Source organism: Sebastes fasciatus, chromosome 19 (assembly GCF_043250625.1).
Source record: "Sebastes fasciatus isolate fSebFas1 chromosome 19, fSebFas1.pri, whole genome shotgun sequence".
Classification (NCBI taxonomy): Eukaryota; Metazoa; Chordata; class Actinopteri; order Perciformes; family Sebastidae; genus Sebastes; species Sebastes fasciatus.
This window is the reverse complement of record NC_133813.1, coordinates 22505201-22523915: the sequence shown is the minus strand read 5'-3', so window position 1 is coordinate 22523915 and position 18715 is coordinate 22505201. Positions and strand designations below refer to the sequence as shown.

The 18715-nt window shown below is 41.1% G+C and overlaps 1 protein-coding gene across 1 annotated transcript in view; it reads right to left on the bottom strand.

Moving 5' to 3' along the window:
• Positions 1-18715, bottom strand: part of uhrf2 (ubiquitin like with PHD and ring finger domains 2) — a 34802-nt gene that overhangs the window by 12159 nt on the left and 3928 nt on the right. The window contains exons 2-4 of the mRNA XM_074616954.1: positions 12295-12690; positions 9879-10198; positions 158-376 (exon numbers count right to left, since the gene is read on the bottom strand). Coding sequence (XP_074473055.1) covers positions 158-376; positions 9879-10198; positions 12295-12690 — 935 coding nt within the window. The remainder of the gene's footprint in view (positions 1-157; positions 377-9878; positions 10199-12294; positions 12691-18715) is intronic.

The window sequence follows — 18715 nt, the reverse complement described above, 5'->3', positions numbered from 1 at the left end:
GGAGAGGAAGATGAAGAGATGTGTTACAGAAAGATGGAAGGAAATCACACAGAGAAACTTTATCTCGGTAAGCAACAAAAAAAAATAATTGGCCAAGCAGCAATCACTCCCCTGTGCCTGACTCATCACCCTCCCACCTACGAAGGAAGATCCTCACCCCAGGAGGATCTTGACTCGGAGCTCCTTGTTGGTGCGGGAGGCTTGGTTGAGGGTCTGAACCTCGGCGTCGAACCAAAAGCCCCTCTCATCCGGCGTCTCCATATTGTAGTTGACCATCACGTGCATGCCCACCTGGAGGTCGTCCCACCGCAGCAGGGTCCTGGCACGTGGCCGCACATCCACCGGCCGCATCTCCACCACCCCATTCTCTGGGTAGCTGGAGGAGAGAGAAGAGGAGAGGAGAGAGGAGGAAGGGGGTGTTAAAGGGTATGAAATCTTTACGCCCGCTGTCATCACCTTGATTTTCACACTTAGAATATAGTCCTTGGGAATTGAAAGCATTCACTTCTTTATACATTCGCTACATGGGCCATGGGAAGGGTTGAGCTCCCACTGAGCACTTGACATCAAACAGATTCTACTGGTTGGAAGAGTAAAACCTTGGAGAATAAAATTGAACAGTGTAAAAAATCCTCAGTTGAAAGCAGCTTTTCAGAACAGTGTGTTCTATAAAAACAGATGGACGTGAATAGAAACTATTTAACAGCTCAATGCATTATAACGCAGGCTGTTCCATTGATCTGTGCAGGAACAGGCAAGTCTGCAGAAGCACAGAGGGGCAAAAACTGTAATACATTTGGATTTTAAGAAACTGGCATTACAGACCTATATCAGTATATTCAAATGTGAATTTAGCCCCTTGATCTGCCTTCATCTGCTTGATGCAGAATACAATGAATGCAAATGAAATATAAAAAAAAAAAAAATGATGTCCTTCTTTGTTTATCAATTTGATTTGCTACAAGGTTCAAGCACAGGTCTACGTAAAGACAGAAACTCCACTAGAAGAAGTGAAATGAAGCCAAAAATACTACTACCAAATACCAATAAATGTGTGGATTTAAATTTAGACTAGACACGACAAATTCCACAGATACAATATGAAGTTTTTTACCAGCAGCTCCTGCACAGTCTATAAGGGTTTCTGACATAGAAAGCTAAAATAATTAAACATAAAATACTTAACTCCACCGTCTCACAGCCTACTGTAGTTTCTCAAAGACTTGCCTCCTTGAGACATTTTCATACAACATCTTTCCGACCATTTTATGGAAAAAAGGATTATGGAGGATTTTCACTACTATGGCCTCACTTCACCTCCCCATTAATCTACACAGTAAATACATGTAATACAGCAACCTTACTGCCATTAGCAGTGCACTATACAAGTTTGGTAAAACTTTAACCCTTCTTTTCCAAGTTATCATGTACATATAGACGGGAATTAGTACACGGCATTCTCCACATACTTTGGCTAATTCGAAAACTTTCAGGGGATCCACTCTGGAGGAGCAGAACATCGCAGCATCATTATATTCACTGTATATTGTTTCTGCTCTCTTATTAGAGCCAAACGTTTAACGAGAAACGAGAAAACTCCAGTCTCAGGTTTGAGTTATCTACACCCTCAGGATAATGTCTGGGAACTGCTGCTTCAGCCAACAGCAGCAAAGTACGGAAAGGTGAGGTGACTGAAGATAACTGAGTGCCAAGATAAACAAATGTGTAATGTAATAGAAGGATTAGGATGAATAAAACATCCACATAGCTTTACTGATTTAGATATTCAATGTAGTACAAACATCTAAATTAAACCCACACAAACTGATTGACAGGTAAAGAATAAAGGAATAGTTCTACATTTTGGGGAAATCCACTTATTGGCCTTCTAACAACAATGCGAGTCTTGTCTTGACGTGAGGTTGCCAGGCAACAAACAAAGACTCCAGAAAGTTGCTGCACCTGGCCAAGAAATAGTTTGGCACATAACGTGTTGTTTTTACACCTTGATTTTGGGCCGGATTAAACAAACGAGTGAGATTTAGAGGTGTTAGTAGACAGGTTTTGTTACATTTGGATGGAGCCACGTTGGCCTTTTCCCCACTTTGTTTCTAGTCTTTGTGCTTATTTACCATAGAGACAGAGTGGTATGAACTCAGAACTCAAAACTAAAACTAGACAACTATAAAAGTCAGTGTATTGTATATTTCTGATGGTGAAAAAGGTGGGGATGTTTTTTCATAATGTCCATAAGTAACATTCTGTGCATCTCAAAATGTTCCTCCGTTGCCAAAAGAAGATCAGAACAAGTGTGAAAATGTCTTCTTGTCCAGCAAACTTGGGAGTGGAGGTATATGAGGTTAATTGCGCAGGTTTCCTGCCTGCCAATCATCATTAACTGGAGGGATCAGGCCTGACTCAGAGATGAATTAACAGCCTGCTCGCTTGCCAATAGCTGGAATTATGCTTACAGATGCACAACGTGTTAGCACTGAAGTTTAACGGCACAACAGCCTGCACACTCAGGTCCGCTCACACAGTGGGAGGTGAAGGGGGAAGTAGGGAATTGTGTGCATGAGCGAGCAGTCTAATGTCTGTGTGTTTTTGAGGGAGAGTCTAAAACTGGCTACTTTCCTCAGACAGTCTGCACTGAAACGGAGCCAAATGATGCCACATTTTAAGATTTTATCCAGCCCAAATATGCACTACTTACGCTTTACTTTACTGACAAGACTATGCTGCATATTTTAAGCCATTGTAAATCGCCAGGAGAGTTCCCACAGAGGCAGACTGTAAGAGTAGCTCACAACTAGCGTACTCCCAGGAAGAGGAGGCCGGGGCACAGTGGAGGGATTTCCTTTTTTAGGCCCAAGGGATTACTGCGGTTTTGGGTACGGTAGGGTCTGTGTGTGTGTGTGTGTGTGTGTGTAGGGGTGAATACAAGCAACACAAACACACACCAACATGCACATGTCTACACACACACACACCCACACACACACACACACAGAGGAGAGGAATATCAACCTTGGAGTACAATGGGACTCAGCATGAACAGAAGGGGAACACGGTGCAACACAAGGGGAGCAGAAGTACCAGAGTTTTAAGACCACACAGGCTCACACTCTCTGTACTGCTGTTGTACTGGCCCTACTTTAGACCCATGAACATCCACAAACAGAGGCACTAGATACATTAATAATAATATAAAATAAAATATTGCAAGTTGAATGCCCGGTGTGACACTTTGAGGTACAACGACTCCAACGGTAGAATATAGGACTTAATTCCTTAATTCCTCATACACATGTATTACGTTATCACGTAATGGATGCATTACAATCATCTCAATGGGAGAAATGACTGTCCACTGTCTCGGATCAATTAAACAGAGGCCCTGCAATGTGATACATGCATTATAAAAGCCTTTGCTAGTTTGTCTAGGCTGCTCTTTCCTGCATCTGACAAAACATGCATGTACTGTATGTAGTAATATACAACAATTATGATATTAAGACTTGGGATTCTTTGTTTAGATTATAGTTCCCCCCCCAGACTGGAGACATACTGAACAATTACTAACTGATTCAATACTAGGAATCCAATTCAGACTCTGCCAAAAATACAACTGTAAAGTAATTTCTGAGAGACATACAACGACCAGAACAACAGAAAATTGTCTGTATTGTGTTGGATCATTTTGGCCCCGACAACAGCTGGCAAACATTTTGGCAGTGATTCAACAAGAGACGTCAGTACGTCATGCCCATGGTTGATGGGTAGAGGGAGGCTACTCCTAATGGACGATGCTTTCAAGGTCATCCCAACTATGTGGTGTGTGGCGGCCACGCCATTAATCTCATTTGACCTGAATGTCCTATAAACCATTTCTGGAGAAATTCTACGACGCTGAGATGTTAAAGCGAGACTGTGTATTGGCAGGAATCTGGAAGCGTATCGGGGGTTACGGATCAATATATATTGCGATACTGTAAGCAAGGCGATATATTGCATTTTTTTTTAAATTTAATTTTAGAGAAAACTGTCATAGTATAAAGAACACACTGCCATATGCATAAAATCTGAGAAAACAGTTGACTTTTTTTATGCAATCAGAACGGTGGGATCTGCATTTGCATTTATCACAGTCCCTGTAACATCCACCATCATATAGCACTATTTTTTGTACAATCTGAGCCACTGTCTGCCACGACTCTTTGCATGTTAACTATTAATTAAAAATGTAGTTTTTTTTGAGAATCAATACAGTATCACAAAACATAATATTGCAATACTGAAGTATATCAATATTTTCTCACACCCTTAGAGAATGAAGAAATGACACATTACTCTTCTTATGAATTTAAAATTGGATTCATAAGCAATAAAAGGCACCATTGTGCAATTAAATACACTCAGAGGTTTTAGTGCTACAACCTTACTTTTGATATCGTCTGGTATGATCAGTAGCTAATGGTGCTTTATTGGCTCTAAATGATCTAATCCTCATTTGGCCTTTCTGTACTGCAATTACTTGTTGCCTATCGTCGACATTTACACCAATACGTATATGACCATATATCTGCAGAAAGCTTATATCGGCCAATTTATCAAATCTGGCTCTAATGCAGATATTTATGTAGCAAAAACCCCTGAGCACTCACTACAATGAAATGTTTATCTGCAGCAAAACATCTTGGCATCCATACAAAAGGATGTGTCTTAGCAGTTTTCAAATAACTTGTTGCAAACTCTTAAACCTTTACTATACGCTTGACAAGTAAAATGCATCATCATCTGGTCCTTCTTCAGGCCTACTGCTACACACAATGATGTACTGCTTGCTTTGGAAACACAAAACACTGTTATTTATTCCACCTGCAGATCTCACACACCCAGAATAAGAACCTGAGGTGTACGTCTGAAGGAATGAAATCTAACGTTTTGAGCATCTGCGTTAAACCTCCACACAGTTAGCTTGACAATCCGCCTACTATGCTGTCACAGTGGCTAACCCCAGAGTCTGGTATTGAGAGTAAAATGTCCCTGCAGTTGCGAGAAGAAGGAAGAAAGACTTTGAGGCCCGGAGGAGGTAAACAAGAACCCATCACAACTCTTATCAATGCCTAGTGTGCCCACAATGTAGAAAACTCATTTAATCAGTAGTGAAACTGAGACAACATGACTTATCTACAGAGGAGCTCTTACAGTCTCTTCTGTCATAAAACCATCATTAGCTCTTTGTGTGCTTTGTGTGAAGAAGCAGAAAGGCAACGGAGAAAATTAGAAATCCTCAATTTGCCGATAAGCAGCCGAGTCAGAAATACTCTGACACTAAACAAGCTAAATATAATTGCTTCAACAGCAGCGAGGCAAAGTGACTGCGGTCTCCCTTGAACCTCGGCTTTGTTAGTAATTGGGGCCAAAATGTGAAGCTGCAACTTTTTAGAAATATATATCTAAATTACTTGAATCTTAGGAAGAGGAATTTTAAAGTTCAGTCATGTGACAGACACCAGAAGACAACTACACATTTTAATACATGTTAATACGTGTAGTTGTCTTCAGAGCTAATTTGCTGATTTTCAACCTGAATCCTATTATTCTAATGTGACAGAAGAAACCTCTCCAACTCACTTCCCCAAAATCCATGTGAGCTAACATAACTCGTGGGCATTACCTAATTGTAGCATACACGATCATATAATGAGTGATAACACTAGTTGGATATTTGAAGCTTATGCAGATATGAATATTTGATGGCAAAAACAATCTGATAATGTTATAGATGTATTTTTTTTTTTACAAAAGCATGTAACAAACTATTTTAATTTTTATTAATTAAAATTATTTTTTGATGTAAGGATTTCTCAGATTTGGTTATTAAAGCCATTAAGAGTAGAATTTGTTATAATTGCATGGTGATCACACACCAAAGTGACAAAGATATGTATGTAATGAGGAAGGGTCTTACACAGTTGACCAATAGGTCTTTTTCACAGCAGAGAGTGACTTGTCAAAATAGGAAAAGTACAAAAAAAGGACCCTGCAACTGAAGCAGCTAAATGGAATCCAGCCATCATTAATTGTATGAACTAAACTTGTGCTTTTCCACAGTAATAGTATACTAAAGTGCATATTATCAACATTTATTACACGGCTTTGTTGAATACTCGATTCTGATTGGTCAATCACGGCATTCTATGGTCTGTTATTTCTTTATAGTAGACTGCTGCTATGTATAACAGACCGTTGCTATGGGCACAGTTCTGATGTTAAATGTAAAATTATTGATTTCTTAAGTAAGTAGCCGTGTAATAAGCGGGATATTGTACAGCTAGCGGGTCATTGATGTGAAATAAACCCCTTCAGGACGATGCAAGTCCTGTCGGTGTTTATTTCACAATAATGACCGGCTGGCTGTACATTATCCATTACTAATTACACCTGTGCTTTTCCACAGTAATAGTATACTAAACTGCATATTACAGGACTCAACAATACGAACTGCCACGCTTACCCGGGGCAAGTAAAATGCCACTTCTGGCTAGTAAATCTAGCAGCTCGGTAAAAAAGAATTAAACACACTGTTTTTTCTGGAGCTGATGATGGAAGTAGCTAAGGAGTGAGCCACCTCGCTTCCCTCCCATCTCTGCTGAGAGTTGCACATGCACAGTACCGACGGGTAAAGACAACATTTATGAGCTGGAAAAGGGAGTTTTTTGGTAGCATTAAAAGGATGTGGGCGAAACTCCAGATTAATTTACTAAAATAAAAATGATACATGACAATTGACTATTTGTATAAGAGCAAGTAAAAAAACATTAACGTGAAACCCTGATAATATCTAGGTATTATCAACATATACCGTATGCTCATACCAATATAACTGTATTAAACAAATGTCAGCCGTCTAGTATTTTGGTACCACTCAACAATCAAACAGTGACTCCTCTGTATAGAAATGGAGATGGAGCGTGGGTGAGTGAGAAAGAGAAACTGAAACTGAAATTAAACTTGATTGCATCCTCATTTCATTGTCTACTAAATTAGAAACGGCTGCAAATAAAACTCTCTCAGCGGCGCTCAGATAAGGCCAAATGCCACAGCTTTAGATGCTGCTGAGATCTCTTCCCTTAAATATACTATGTTGATCCCGGCTAATTAGAAGACAGAGCCCATTTAAGAAGCACTTGAGCCTCTCTTCTAAGCAAAACCTTCCCAAAACACCAATTTTAGTTTAAACAGCTACGTATCGAGCGCAATAAAAAACAATCTAAATTTCTCACACGAGGTGCAGAGCTCCAGCTGGCAATAGGCCCTTTTTCACCGCAGACATCTCTGACTTGCTATTGTAAGAAAAGGCCCAGGTGTTACTAATAACAGTAACAATGGTTCCATTATATTCAGGTGTCCCAGTAAACCATGACAGCGAGCGAGCATGCACAATACCAGGACCCTGAAACTGAAGCAGCTAAATGGAATTAATTCAGCCATTATCAATTTTACTCTGTACACCTGTTTGCTTCCAAGGGTTAGGCTTAGATTCATAATAATCCAACATTTAGATTCTGGAAACCCATCTGGGTGTTGTCTGGACTAATCCTGTTGTCTACTATGATTGATTAATAGGGCAAAATATATAATATAGTGTATAATATATATATGGCAATGGCATAATAAGTATGTTTTTGTTCATTTAAATCAGCCCAAAATTCCATTTGATGTAAATTCAGCCTATTGCCCAACCACACACAAAAGTAATTCTGCCTGGGAGTGAATACATTATTTCATTTTGGCCAAATTATCATACAGGAAGTACTGCTGTTTTTTAACCAGACATTCAGGTAGTAGTTTGTGATTTTTTTTTTTATCAGTTTTGGCTAATTGACTCTGAATTGACGTATTTTCTATTTGCATACAACAAATATAACTACAACTTAAGAGCTACATTAACATAAATTATATTTGCCTATTTTATGTCTATATTTGTTTAGTCTCTGCACAGAGCATCTTAAACTAGAGTTGTTCCGATACCAGTATCGGAAATGCGTCCGATACTCCTCAAAATTAGGTATCGGCGAGCACGCCAGTCTATACACTGATCCAATACCCTAATTTATTAACCCCAGAAAAAAATCAACTTGTTTAACAAGAAATCAATTCTGCTTCGCTGCTCCGAAACAGTAACCTCCACGGTGCCGTCACCCTGGATGTATCATGGCTGCCACTGGCAACTACTGCGTTAGAGCAGAGAAGAAGAACTACTACTAATAATAATAATAATAATAATCTATCGGGAAGGAAAAAATGGTATCGGAACATCTTTATCTTAAACATATGTTGAGCTCAGCCAAGATTTAACCATGAAATCCTATTTGAAAGTCTTGTTATGGAGCGACACACACACACACACACACACACACACACACACATGCCACCTCAGTTCCCGGGAGCAGCAGAGGGTAGATTCTCCAAACGCATCCCTTTGATTTTGTGGCTCATTACATTGTGTAGAAACGCTGTCCAGAACAGCCTCATGCAAAAAACATAGCGGTTCATTTTGTAGGGCTGGTTTTCAATTGTCAGACTATGCAGGCAGGTGTTTAATGGGGGAGCATGTGTGTGGCGGCGCAATCTTACCCACCCTCCGCTTTTCTCTGGCAAACACAAAATGATGGAAGAAAACCTGGAATGGCACTCAGGACAGACAGAGAGGGATACTACGCATTCAGTAGAAAGCAAAAGGATCGTCGCTAAAACAGAAAGCTGACAATTTGAGATTTTTTTGCATTTGTAGCAGCGGCTTCGCAGCAGCATAAAAAAAACGGGGGTTATATTTGCAGCTTAGTTGGTAAAGATGCAAATCACACATTACTGTGGCATCCTGGGTTTGAAACTAGCGTGGGACCTTTGTTGTCATTCGCGTCTCACTCTCGTTCCTTTCCTTGCCTCGCTTGACTGTCAGCTATCAATCTGAATAAACAAACAAACAAATAAATGATTAAAACCACTGAATTTAAACCAAAAGGGAAGACGCAATATGGTGTGAATTGTTGGATTACCCCTGCAGGAACACTCCTGTCCTGTCGCAAATGACAAAACAACAAAATAAAAGGCCGAATACGAGGGATTTGGAAGATTGCGGAATGTCAAATGGGAATGATGTCTTTCTAAAAGAAAACACACATTTACTGCTCAACAACCCTTCATACTGTTTCTCTGGCACACATCTCAAGACGGAAACACACACACACACACGCACGCAGGCACACACCATGATAGACGCAGCAAGGAGGCTACGTCTCACCGGTGGCATGTTCACAGCAATTACAGACAAAGCTGAAGGAGGCAGGCAAAGAAGTAATGCTCCTGAGAACTCATGAGTTACCATGGAAACGTCGGCTTCTGAATGAATTTGCTGGAAAATTAGAGCGCAGAAGAGATAGAGTCCAAATTGTAGCACCAACTACACAAACCCCCTCTCTCTCTCTCCATCCCCCTGAACTACCAGGAGAAAGCAGAGGCTGCAATTCCCAACGCGCCGAAACCACCGTTACTGATGCTTGCAGCCACTAGCACCGTGCACACATAACACGCACCATATATGTATGGACAGTTTTATCTAGAATGCAATGAAGAAGGCACACATTCGCACTTTCCTATTGGAGCCACAGCACTGCGCAGTCCAATCCCAAACAACATTTTATCATCTAGAGTGATTTTTGTTCGCCGACGCTGTGCAGATGTCTGCTAAAATGCAAAAATTAAACTGTGCAATTTCATTAAACCCCGCGATGATGTGTTTGTTATCACTGCAGCCGAAATCGGCTCGGTTGCAGCAGGAACACTCCCCAGCATAATGAGCCATCACTTACTCGTCATATTTAATGTGGTAAATTACATCCTCTTCTCTCTCCTTGGTCTCTGTAGCTGCTGTAGAGTCTGTCTGAGAGGTGGAGGCTCCATTACTCTCAGGGCTTAACACAACATTATTCCTGTTACTGTCTGTGGTTTGGCCCTGGCCGTGGGCCTGTCCCAGCTCGGCCTCCAGCTTTCCATTAGTCCTTTTTGGGGGCCGACCCACCTTTCCCTTGGTGGGCGTAATCTGTCCTTTGGGAGCGCGTGTCACATTTTCGAGGCAGGCCTCAAACCAGGCGCCGATGCTGACGTCTCTGCAGTCCACCAGCTCGTTAATCTGTGGGAAGACACAAAGACAAAAATAACACCTGGTCTCTTTTGCTCCCCCTTGTTGAAGAAACATACCATGTTTTAGCCCATTTGCTACACATCATATAGTTTAAAATCAGGGGTGCTCAAACTTTTTCCCTCGGAGGGCTAAAACCGGAATTTAATGTTGGGCCCCGGGCTAAAAGCACACACCTATTGTATAGTATTGTTAAGATGCAAAATGGTACTGGGATCCTAAGTTCCCCTAATTGAATATTGTTTTAGCTTTTACATAGTTAACCCTTTAAAACCCACCTGCTGTATACAATGGGACTCATTTCCAGTCATACACAATTTATGCGATTCCAAGACTGTTTAGGGACCCCAGTATGCAGAAATATTCAAATACATCATTTTAGAATAGGCGAAAAATAACACATTTATACTGCATACAAAAAAAACTGCATGTTTTTTTGCCCCAAACTGAATGGGATTATCATAAAGTGAGCATGTCTGTAAAGGGGAGAACAGTGGGTACCTCTCAGAACCCATTTTCATTCACATATCTTGAGGTCAGAGGTCATGCCAATTTTTCCACACCAAAATTTTGCCTAACTTTGGAGCAATATTTAGCCTTTTCTAGTTTTATGTGATACAAGAATCTTCACTCTAGCTCCAAAACAGCCTGCTACAGCCTCTGAAACACATTAATGTCGGTCGGGATCGCTGGCAATCCCGCGGGTATTTTAATACGAAAAAATGAATAAATAAAAAAAATCACTAGAAACATCTGGTGGGCCAGATCAAACCTTATGGCGGGCCAACTTTTGGCAAACGGGCCCCACTTTGGGCAGCCCTGCTTTAAATAGAGTATCAGATATTTAAAAATGTTTTTCCAACCCTGGGTAGCCAATTCCTATAGTTGTCAGTGCAATATGAAAATCAACTTTCAGACTCTAATAGGAAATTCTTCACGGTCAAGATTGTGTCACCGACGACATTACCAAATATTGATAACAGGTGTCGAGCAAGTTACAAGTCTCTGCAAATTAATTCGTTAGACTATTCACATGGACTATAACCAACAGCATCCTGGAACCTAAGAGGAACTCATTAAAACACTTCATTTAACATTCAAAGACCTAGTGAGATTCATGATGTTCTTCAAATGCTTGAGATCCATTCTTGAAACAAATTTCATCCGTGGCACAGCTTGGCTCCTTTGTGAATACCACATTAAACATGTCTGAGTCTGTGGTGAAAGCTTAAAGCCTGTAAAATGCATGTGACCTTGATATCTAGTGAAGTTGCACAATTTATAACTCATATACTTAGTCATAGTATTGATCTTTCAGAATGCTGGATTGGACTTTTGGCATCCAAAAAGAGTCCAGTCCCACACATATAATTCTCAGACATGTTGGTCAGCCAGCCGGCAAAGCTCAGTAGATCACAGTAGAGTAGAGTAGACTCTGCACGCTATTTATAATCTGTAAGTTGGTTAGTGACAGGGTTGTAAAGACCTGTTTCTTACGTGCGGTTTGGCATGTGCCTCCCTGGCAAGGTTAGCCACATGCTTGTGTGTGCATGTCATTAATAAATTAAAAGGCATTCAGTGTATCTGACCTAAAGACAGAGCCGTTAAATAGTGAAGGATTTATTTGGCTTAAGCACTATATCTTAGCAGCCCGAGGTGCTACAGCACAAGACAGCGGGGAAAGGAATAAAAGAAATCACCACATGCACGAAGGAAACTAAAATCATAGTTGTGTTGGTCCTTCGGCTATTTTTGCTATGTTCAAAATAGCACTATTGCAAACTGCTGTATAGTATTAAATACAGATCTATAAGGGCACATTAAGGTATAAAACCGATTATGCAAAAGCATGCACACTCTAAATTAAGCTAAATTACAGCAATAACAAATTATTTTTTCAACATCTAATACAGAAATGGACTTAATGGATATATAGGAGTGGTCCAGAGTTCTCAACAGCAGTGGAGCACAAGATCTCTGGCAGTGGTTTGTCTTGCAGGGCATTAAATGCTCTGTAATTTAGAGTCAGACCAGTTTCATGAAAAACCTTCCAAATACTTCCCAATGATTCAAACTATCATCCTCACCTTATACACACCAATTCCTGGGTCGACTAGTGCGTTTCTGCTGGATGTGGGGGGCTGGCCGTCCCGCGCCGGACTGGAGGACTTGAACCCATTTTTGGTACTGGCTGAGTTACTGGTAGCGCTGGTGTCCGGCTTGGTTTCGTTAACAGTGCTGGTAGTGACGCTGCTGCTGTCATTGTCTATATTGGTGGAGGTTTCCATAGCAGCGGGGGAGGCGGGAGATGGGGAGTTGCGACTTTCCGATCTGGAGCCAGAGGGGGGGGTCGAACTACAGGCCACGCCGGAGGAGTCCTTGGTGGCGGGGCTGTCTGGAGGGTCGGTCTGGGAGCGAATCAGCAGCTGGACGATGTCATTGAGTCCCACGTTGTAGTCAAACAGTGTTTGGCCATCTTCCATCTAGAAAGATAAGAAATGAGAAAGGCGCTGACATGTATGTATAGACACAGTTTTACTGATGCAAAAAGACAATTGGTGACAATATAGTGCTGCAACACACAATGGCTTGTTTTGATTTCTAGCTATAAACCCCAAATGTATTCAGTTGACTTTGATATTAAAAAACAAAACAAAAAAAAATACATTTAAAAAGCTTTAACTAGAAAATACTTTTGTCGTTTTTAAATCACAACAATTAATCATCAAATTTTCTGTCAACTAGTTGTTGCATTAATAACTGTATCTTAGTTTTTCCAGGCTTCAACTTGCCCAAAGATGGTGCATTTGGACAAATTGCACAAATGTCCATAAAGACATCCTTTTATCAAATTTTGTTGCAAATTTCTTCCCCCAATAATAGACATCCATGTGGTATGAAATGAACACCGCTGCGCCACGGAGTGCCCTCAGACAAATACGCTCGGCTGCTTGTCAAGGACAAACAAAGAACCCGTAAGACAGAAGACAACATCGAGCGCAGTGAGAGAAACCGATTACGTATTGTTACTCCACTCAACATAAAACACACACACGCAGCACTTCAATAAATCCACATGCCTTTAAACACACCAGTGGTGTTTAAGGGACGTTGCTTAGGGAGTCCCACAGCAACAACATCTGTACTGTTCTCAAATGAGCCGATGTTTAGCTAGTGATTAAATGCATATAACTATATGTGAAAAGGGGGAAACAATTAATCAATTTGCACTTATGACTGGTGAGCTGTTACTACTGATTAGCCACGTTTGTATTGGTTTACAAATCCAGTCCAATAGAGATGGAACTGCAGCTTCACTCGCATAAATATATCCCACACCAGTTTTCTACAAGAAATAAAAGATAAAAATAAATTTTCAAAAAACGAATGCATGAATTAAAGTGATAGGAGATGTAGCTGGGGGAAAGAAATGACTGGGTTGCTATGACAACCGAAAGAGAGCACCCCCACCCCCATGACAGAGAGCACCCCCACCCCCATGAACCTGAATCATGTATACAATCTCTGTCGACACCAACCCACCACCACCGCCACCATCAGCGCGACCCTTTCAGGCTGCGTGGCGTATGATGGGCATCAGAAAATGGTTCTCTCTCTGTCTCAAAAAACAAAACAAGCTCTTGATGAAACGATGAAGGCCCATTAGAAACCCATAATTAATCTTCCACCACCACAACCGATCTACTGTTAAGTACACAGTACAGCTACTGCCTTAGGAGTGGAGCTTATGGCAGGGGACGCCAACTCATTACAGACATCAGCTATTCATTTCAGCCCTCAACCCCACAAGCCCATTGTACTGGAGAGGCGAGCATGGCCGCCACTCTCACTCGCGCTCTCCCCTTCTCTTCTTCTTCGTTATTTGACAGCGAGGAGGAGGCGTAGCAGGAGAGAGCAGTAGAGGGAGCAAGCGCAATTTCCCCATCCCTCCCCGTTTTTAATAGTCTCATGAAATTTAGATCAGAGGAGCAGTGGTGCAAACACAGCCATACCGGGGTTGCTATACTCACCTGTCTGCCTGTTTTTCTGTGTTAGTCTATCTCAGCTTTTCTTTGTCTGTCTCCCTGCCTAAACTCGGTCTTCGATTTATTCTCAGTGTGTCTATCCTCCACTGCATTAAGAAAAAGAAAGGCAAACAAACACACTAACAGAAAACATCCTACATAGACAATAAGATCGCCTCGCTGTTGAGAAGTACTGGGGTAGATGGACGGAGAATTACGCAGAACAACATACGGTAGAATTTCACGCACCGCACCAAACCACATTTAATGATATCTGAGCTGTACCCCGCTTTCCACAGCGACTTCATTGTGTGATCAGCCTCTCGCTGCGAGGTGCTACGGCACTGACATCAGTAATAATCAGCTGAATAATCCTTCAAACAAAGAAACCACCATCTAAGCAGGCAATGTCGGAAAAAAAAGGCTTCATGTATTCACGGAGGTCACGATTTCTTTGGCAGAAACATCGGCTTGTTGACTCTCTCTCTAGCGTGTGGGACGAATAACATCATCAAGGATGTGACATTTTCTCCTTCGTCATAAATAATGCAGAATAATAATAATATTAAAAAAAAAACACACATTGCTTCTGGTATCTTCATTATGTGACTCAGTGAAATGTGTGTTCCAGAGGGACAATTCAGTCCAGAGGACACATCATAACAAAGCTTTAGACAAGCCAGAGACACTTAGATTTCTCAAAAGGCTAAAACCAATCGATCAAAAATCCTTGGCCTGGCAACGGTGTGTGCTTGCATGTGTACATATGATTCATATTGTTGAGTATTAACACCTAATTTCTCTATTTCAACAGTCTTTATAATTTCTTATTGTAACAGGAACCAAAGTACAAGGTCAGAAAAAACGTCAAACAAAGACAAGAGAGAGACCTGTGGCTGCTGAGATACTGTAAAAACATACTGAGCATGGAAGATTTTACCTCACTCTGCCTATTCTATATCAGCTAATATCAGTGATGGAACAAATCTGTTAATGTTATGATAAAACTGCAGCCAATAATACCTATCATAGAGCAGAAACTGAGGGGGAGGGGGAGATTTAGCTATTGTGTCGACATACCGTCACACAGGATCTGATTGTTTAAAGGCTTTAAAAGCACTTAATGCAGAAATCATTCTGAAATTAAAGTGACTGATCAACACCTACATATCTCTGCCTGCAAAGCAGCGATGGAATACATTAAGACCCAAATTGAAAGACAAAGAAATCATGGTGGCCCGTTTAATATCGGTTCTAAGAAGAGGCTTAAAGGTGTGAAACCCAAGCCGGACCCACGCTGCTGGTGGAGAGGAACAGAAATTAAACTCTTTTTTGCTCAGGCAGGCCATCCAGACTCCTACACCATTTCTTCATCGCCCTCGTCTCCCCGCCCACAGGCCGTCTAAGCGAAGAGCTGAGCAAAATAGGTCAGATTTCCAAAAACAATGGCATGGGGTGTGTCTGCGTGCCTGGCATCTATACCAAGCTTCCATCTTTGGTGTTTTATCCCCCCTTCTGCCCATGGCACCAAACATTTCCACTGTTAATTAGCACGAATTACCTGGACAGGTGATAAAGGTTTTGCTTCCAACTACATTTGAGTCTTTTTTAACCATATAAATTTGACCTAAATTTATAAATTTGGCACAAAGACGGCAATATTTTCCTTGTTTTTTTGTTTCGTTTGTTTCACAACTGATCATAATTGAAAATCGTTTGTATACGGTGTTTACAAGCATTACTGATGTAAACAACCCTTTATCATTATTAGAAATCACTAATAACATACTAGATTTATTTGTTGTGTGATATAGACAGACTAACCTATAGCAGGTTGCAATGCTGTGTTTTGAATTTGTTTATGAGACGACCCTTTTGTTTACATTTATTAGATTACTGATTGTGCTTTTCATTTTTATACATTTATTATCTGAAAACATGTGCCATTATTGATGCATCATGCAAGGAACCCAAACCCAAGAAATGTGAGACAATTAGAGGTGTATGAACCTGGTCATTCGTCTAGTAATCTGAGCTAAAAGCTCTACTATAAAAGGGGGAAACCCTGCTATTCATAATGCAGGTGTGAGAGCTGATATTTGGACACTTGATCACGACGCGAGCTACTATGAGAAGGAGTGGCAAAACTTTGAAAAACATGTGTGAGTGTTAGAAAGCCTGCACTTGTAGTCTAGGTTTTAGTGCCTCTCTTTGTCTTTGTCCAGCCTATCTGTCGAAGAAGGGTGTGACTGTGTACATGCATGGCTGCAGCCAACTCCGCTTTCCCCGGGAACTCTCTGTGAAATTCTACAGCTTGGCAATGCCCAAAGAAAAAACCCATCAATCGAGGAGCCACAACATCAATGCATGTATAATCAAATTGTAACGATATCTAGGTCACAGCGACTGTCTGCGTGAAAGGAGGCGAGCCAATAAAGCTTTTCCTACAGCCCAACAATAGGCAACAGCTAACAGTGGAGGACAGCCCAACCGTTTAAAACATGTTGCTGCCCCGGTAGGGGGAAAAAAACAAAACACAAGTGAGTGATTTGAAGCACGCAGACGCAATACAAGCTCAGCTCTAAACCACTTTATAAACAGGGCAAACCTTTTTTTTAAAATGAGTAAATAAGAAGTCTACTGCAAAAGTGAGTGTGGGCGTTGAGCAGGAAGGCTGCATGGACAGTGGAAGGTGTGTGTGTATGTGTGTGTGTGTGTGTGTGTGTGTGTGTGTGTGTGTGTGTGTGTGTGTGTGTGTGTGTGCTCGTGACATGAGACGTTGCTCAAAGTGAAACACAACGAGGAGCTCACCCAGGCAAATTGCAACAAAAAAAAAGCCCATAAAGCACAAACACTGAGGCAAAGTTGTGCGGCTGCTGGCTCGAGACCCTTCAGAGTCAAGGGCAAGCATGACTTTGAACTGGAGAGGCAGCGTGCGCAGTGAGCTGGAGGGAAAAACAAGACGCCATTTTGAAAAAGGAATTAGACTGAGTTCTTCTGCCACAAGTCTAAATCCTAACAGAGCGCAGGGCAGGCCGTGCATGTAAGGGCACTAGCTAGTGTACGCTGCGGCGTGTCACCGGCTCATTCCATGCATTGCTTAACATATGGAAATCCCCCTAATCAACCATGCCCACTTATTTTCCAATGAAATGCAGGAAGCACAGGATTTACCACACGGGGCCTATAGACTCTGCAACCACAACTCCAACATGCACAACAGATAATTAATTGTTAATAAAGCAAATTCAAATGAACCACATTGTGGCTATTACTGTTGATGAACAGTCTTGCTTTGTGCTTTGTCACTGTGGTGTTTTTTAAGTTGATTTTAGGAAAATTACTCCGCATAGCTGCCCATATTTTTACTAGTTTACAAGGAAAATGCATCCAAGGGCACTGCTGCAAAAACTCAATATCTCTTTTCATAATAATGGTTTGCCGAGCAAACCATTGTTTTTGACAAGAAACACATGTGCTGTAGCCAAGAGAGATAAATGCAATAGCCTCCTAGGAATTAAAATCTCTCAAACAGTTGTTGAAGCATTTCATTTCTCTCCATCCTGCAGTATATAACCACAGCACACAAAACAGAGAAGATAATCAACCCATTGTGGCCCGTATGACTCACAATTTAATGTTCTTGAATGTGACTTTCATTTAATTACGCAACAGGAAGTGGGGATTTCTTGCCCTATAATATCTTGCCTGACACATGAATGAAGGAAAGTGTGACTAAATGTAAACAATGCGAGACGCGAACACATCATGTGGGCTGTTTGCTTCCTGGCTGAGTCATACGGTGTTAATATCAGCTTTGTAATGTTGTGTTTTATAATGCTAAATAAATCATGGCATCAGGCTCCTGTCGGCAGTACTTCTGCGTATTACTGATAGAGCAGCAGCTGGTACGGTGTACTAATCTTTCACACATTATACACATTAAGATACGGTGGGTCAGTCTTTTATAGTTTTTATACAGTATTATCACATATGTGAACAAACTGAATATAAATAGTGAATGATACAGACTTCTAATCAGACTTTACTCTTCTGGTCATATTACAGCACTGTGAGGGTGCAGGAAATACATGTTCCATATATTGTTTGCATGTACTACTTTAACAGTTGAAGTGTGTGTAATGCCCGTGTGTGTTCAACAAGTAAACCACAGGCTTTGAGGCTGCATGCTGCATGCGGCCATCCGCCATGACACACACATGTGACCATATCAGGATGGCAGATTACCGTTTTCAATATGTCTTCCCTATAGCTGCTGGCATTTAAGAACATTAAACTTGCTTTAATCACTACGTGAGAGAGAGAAGGGTGCACTAACATCTGTTCATAGTAATATATGAATCAACCTGGTTTAACAGTGTGGAATTGCCATCCCACCAGGACAGGGAATAAAATGTCCAGCCAAGACTTATTAATTTAGTCTTTTATTATACTAATTATTGTGGTTTTTGCACTGGTTTCA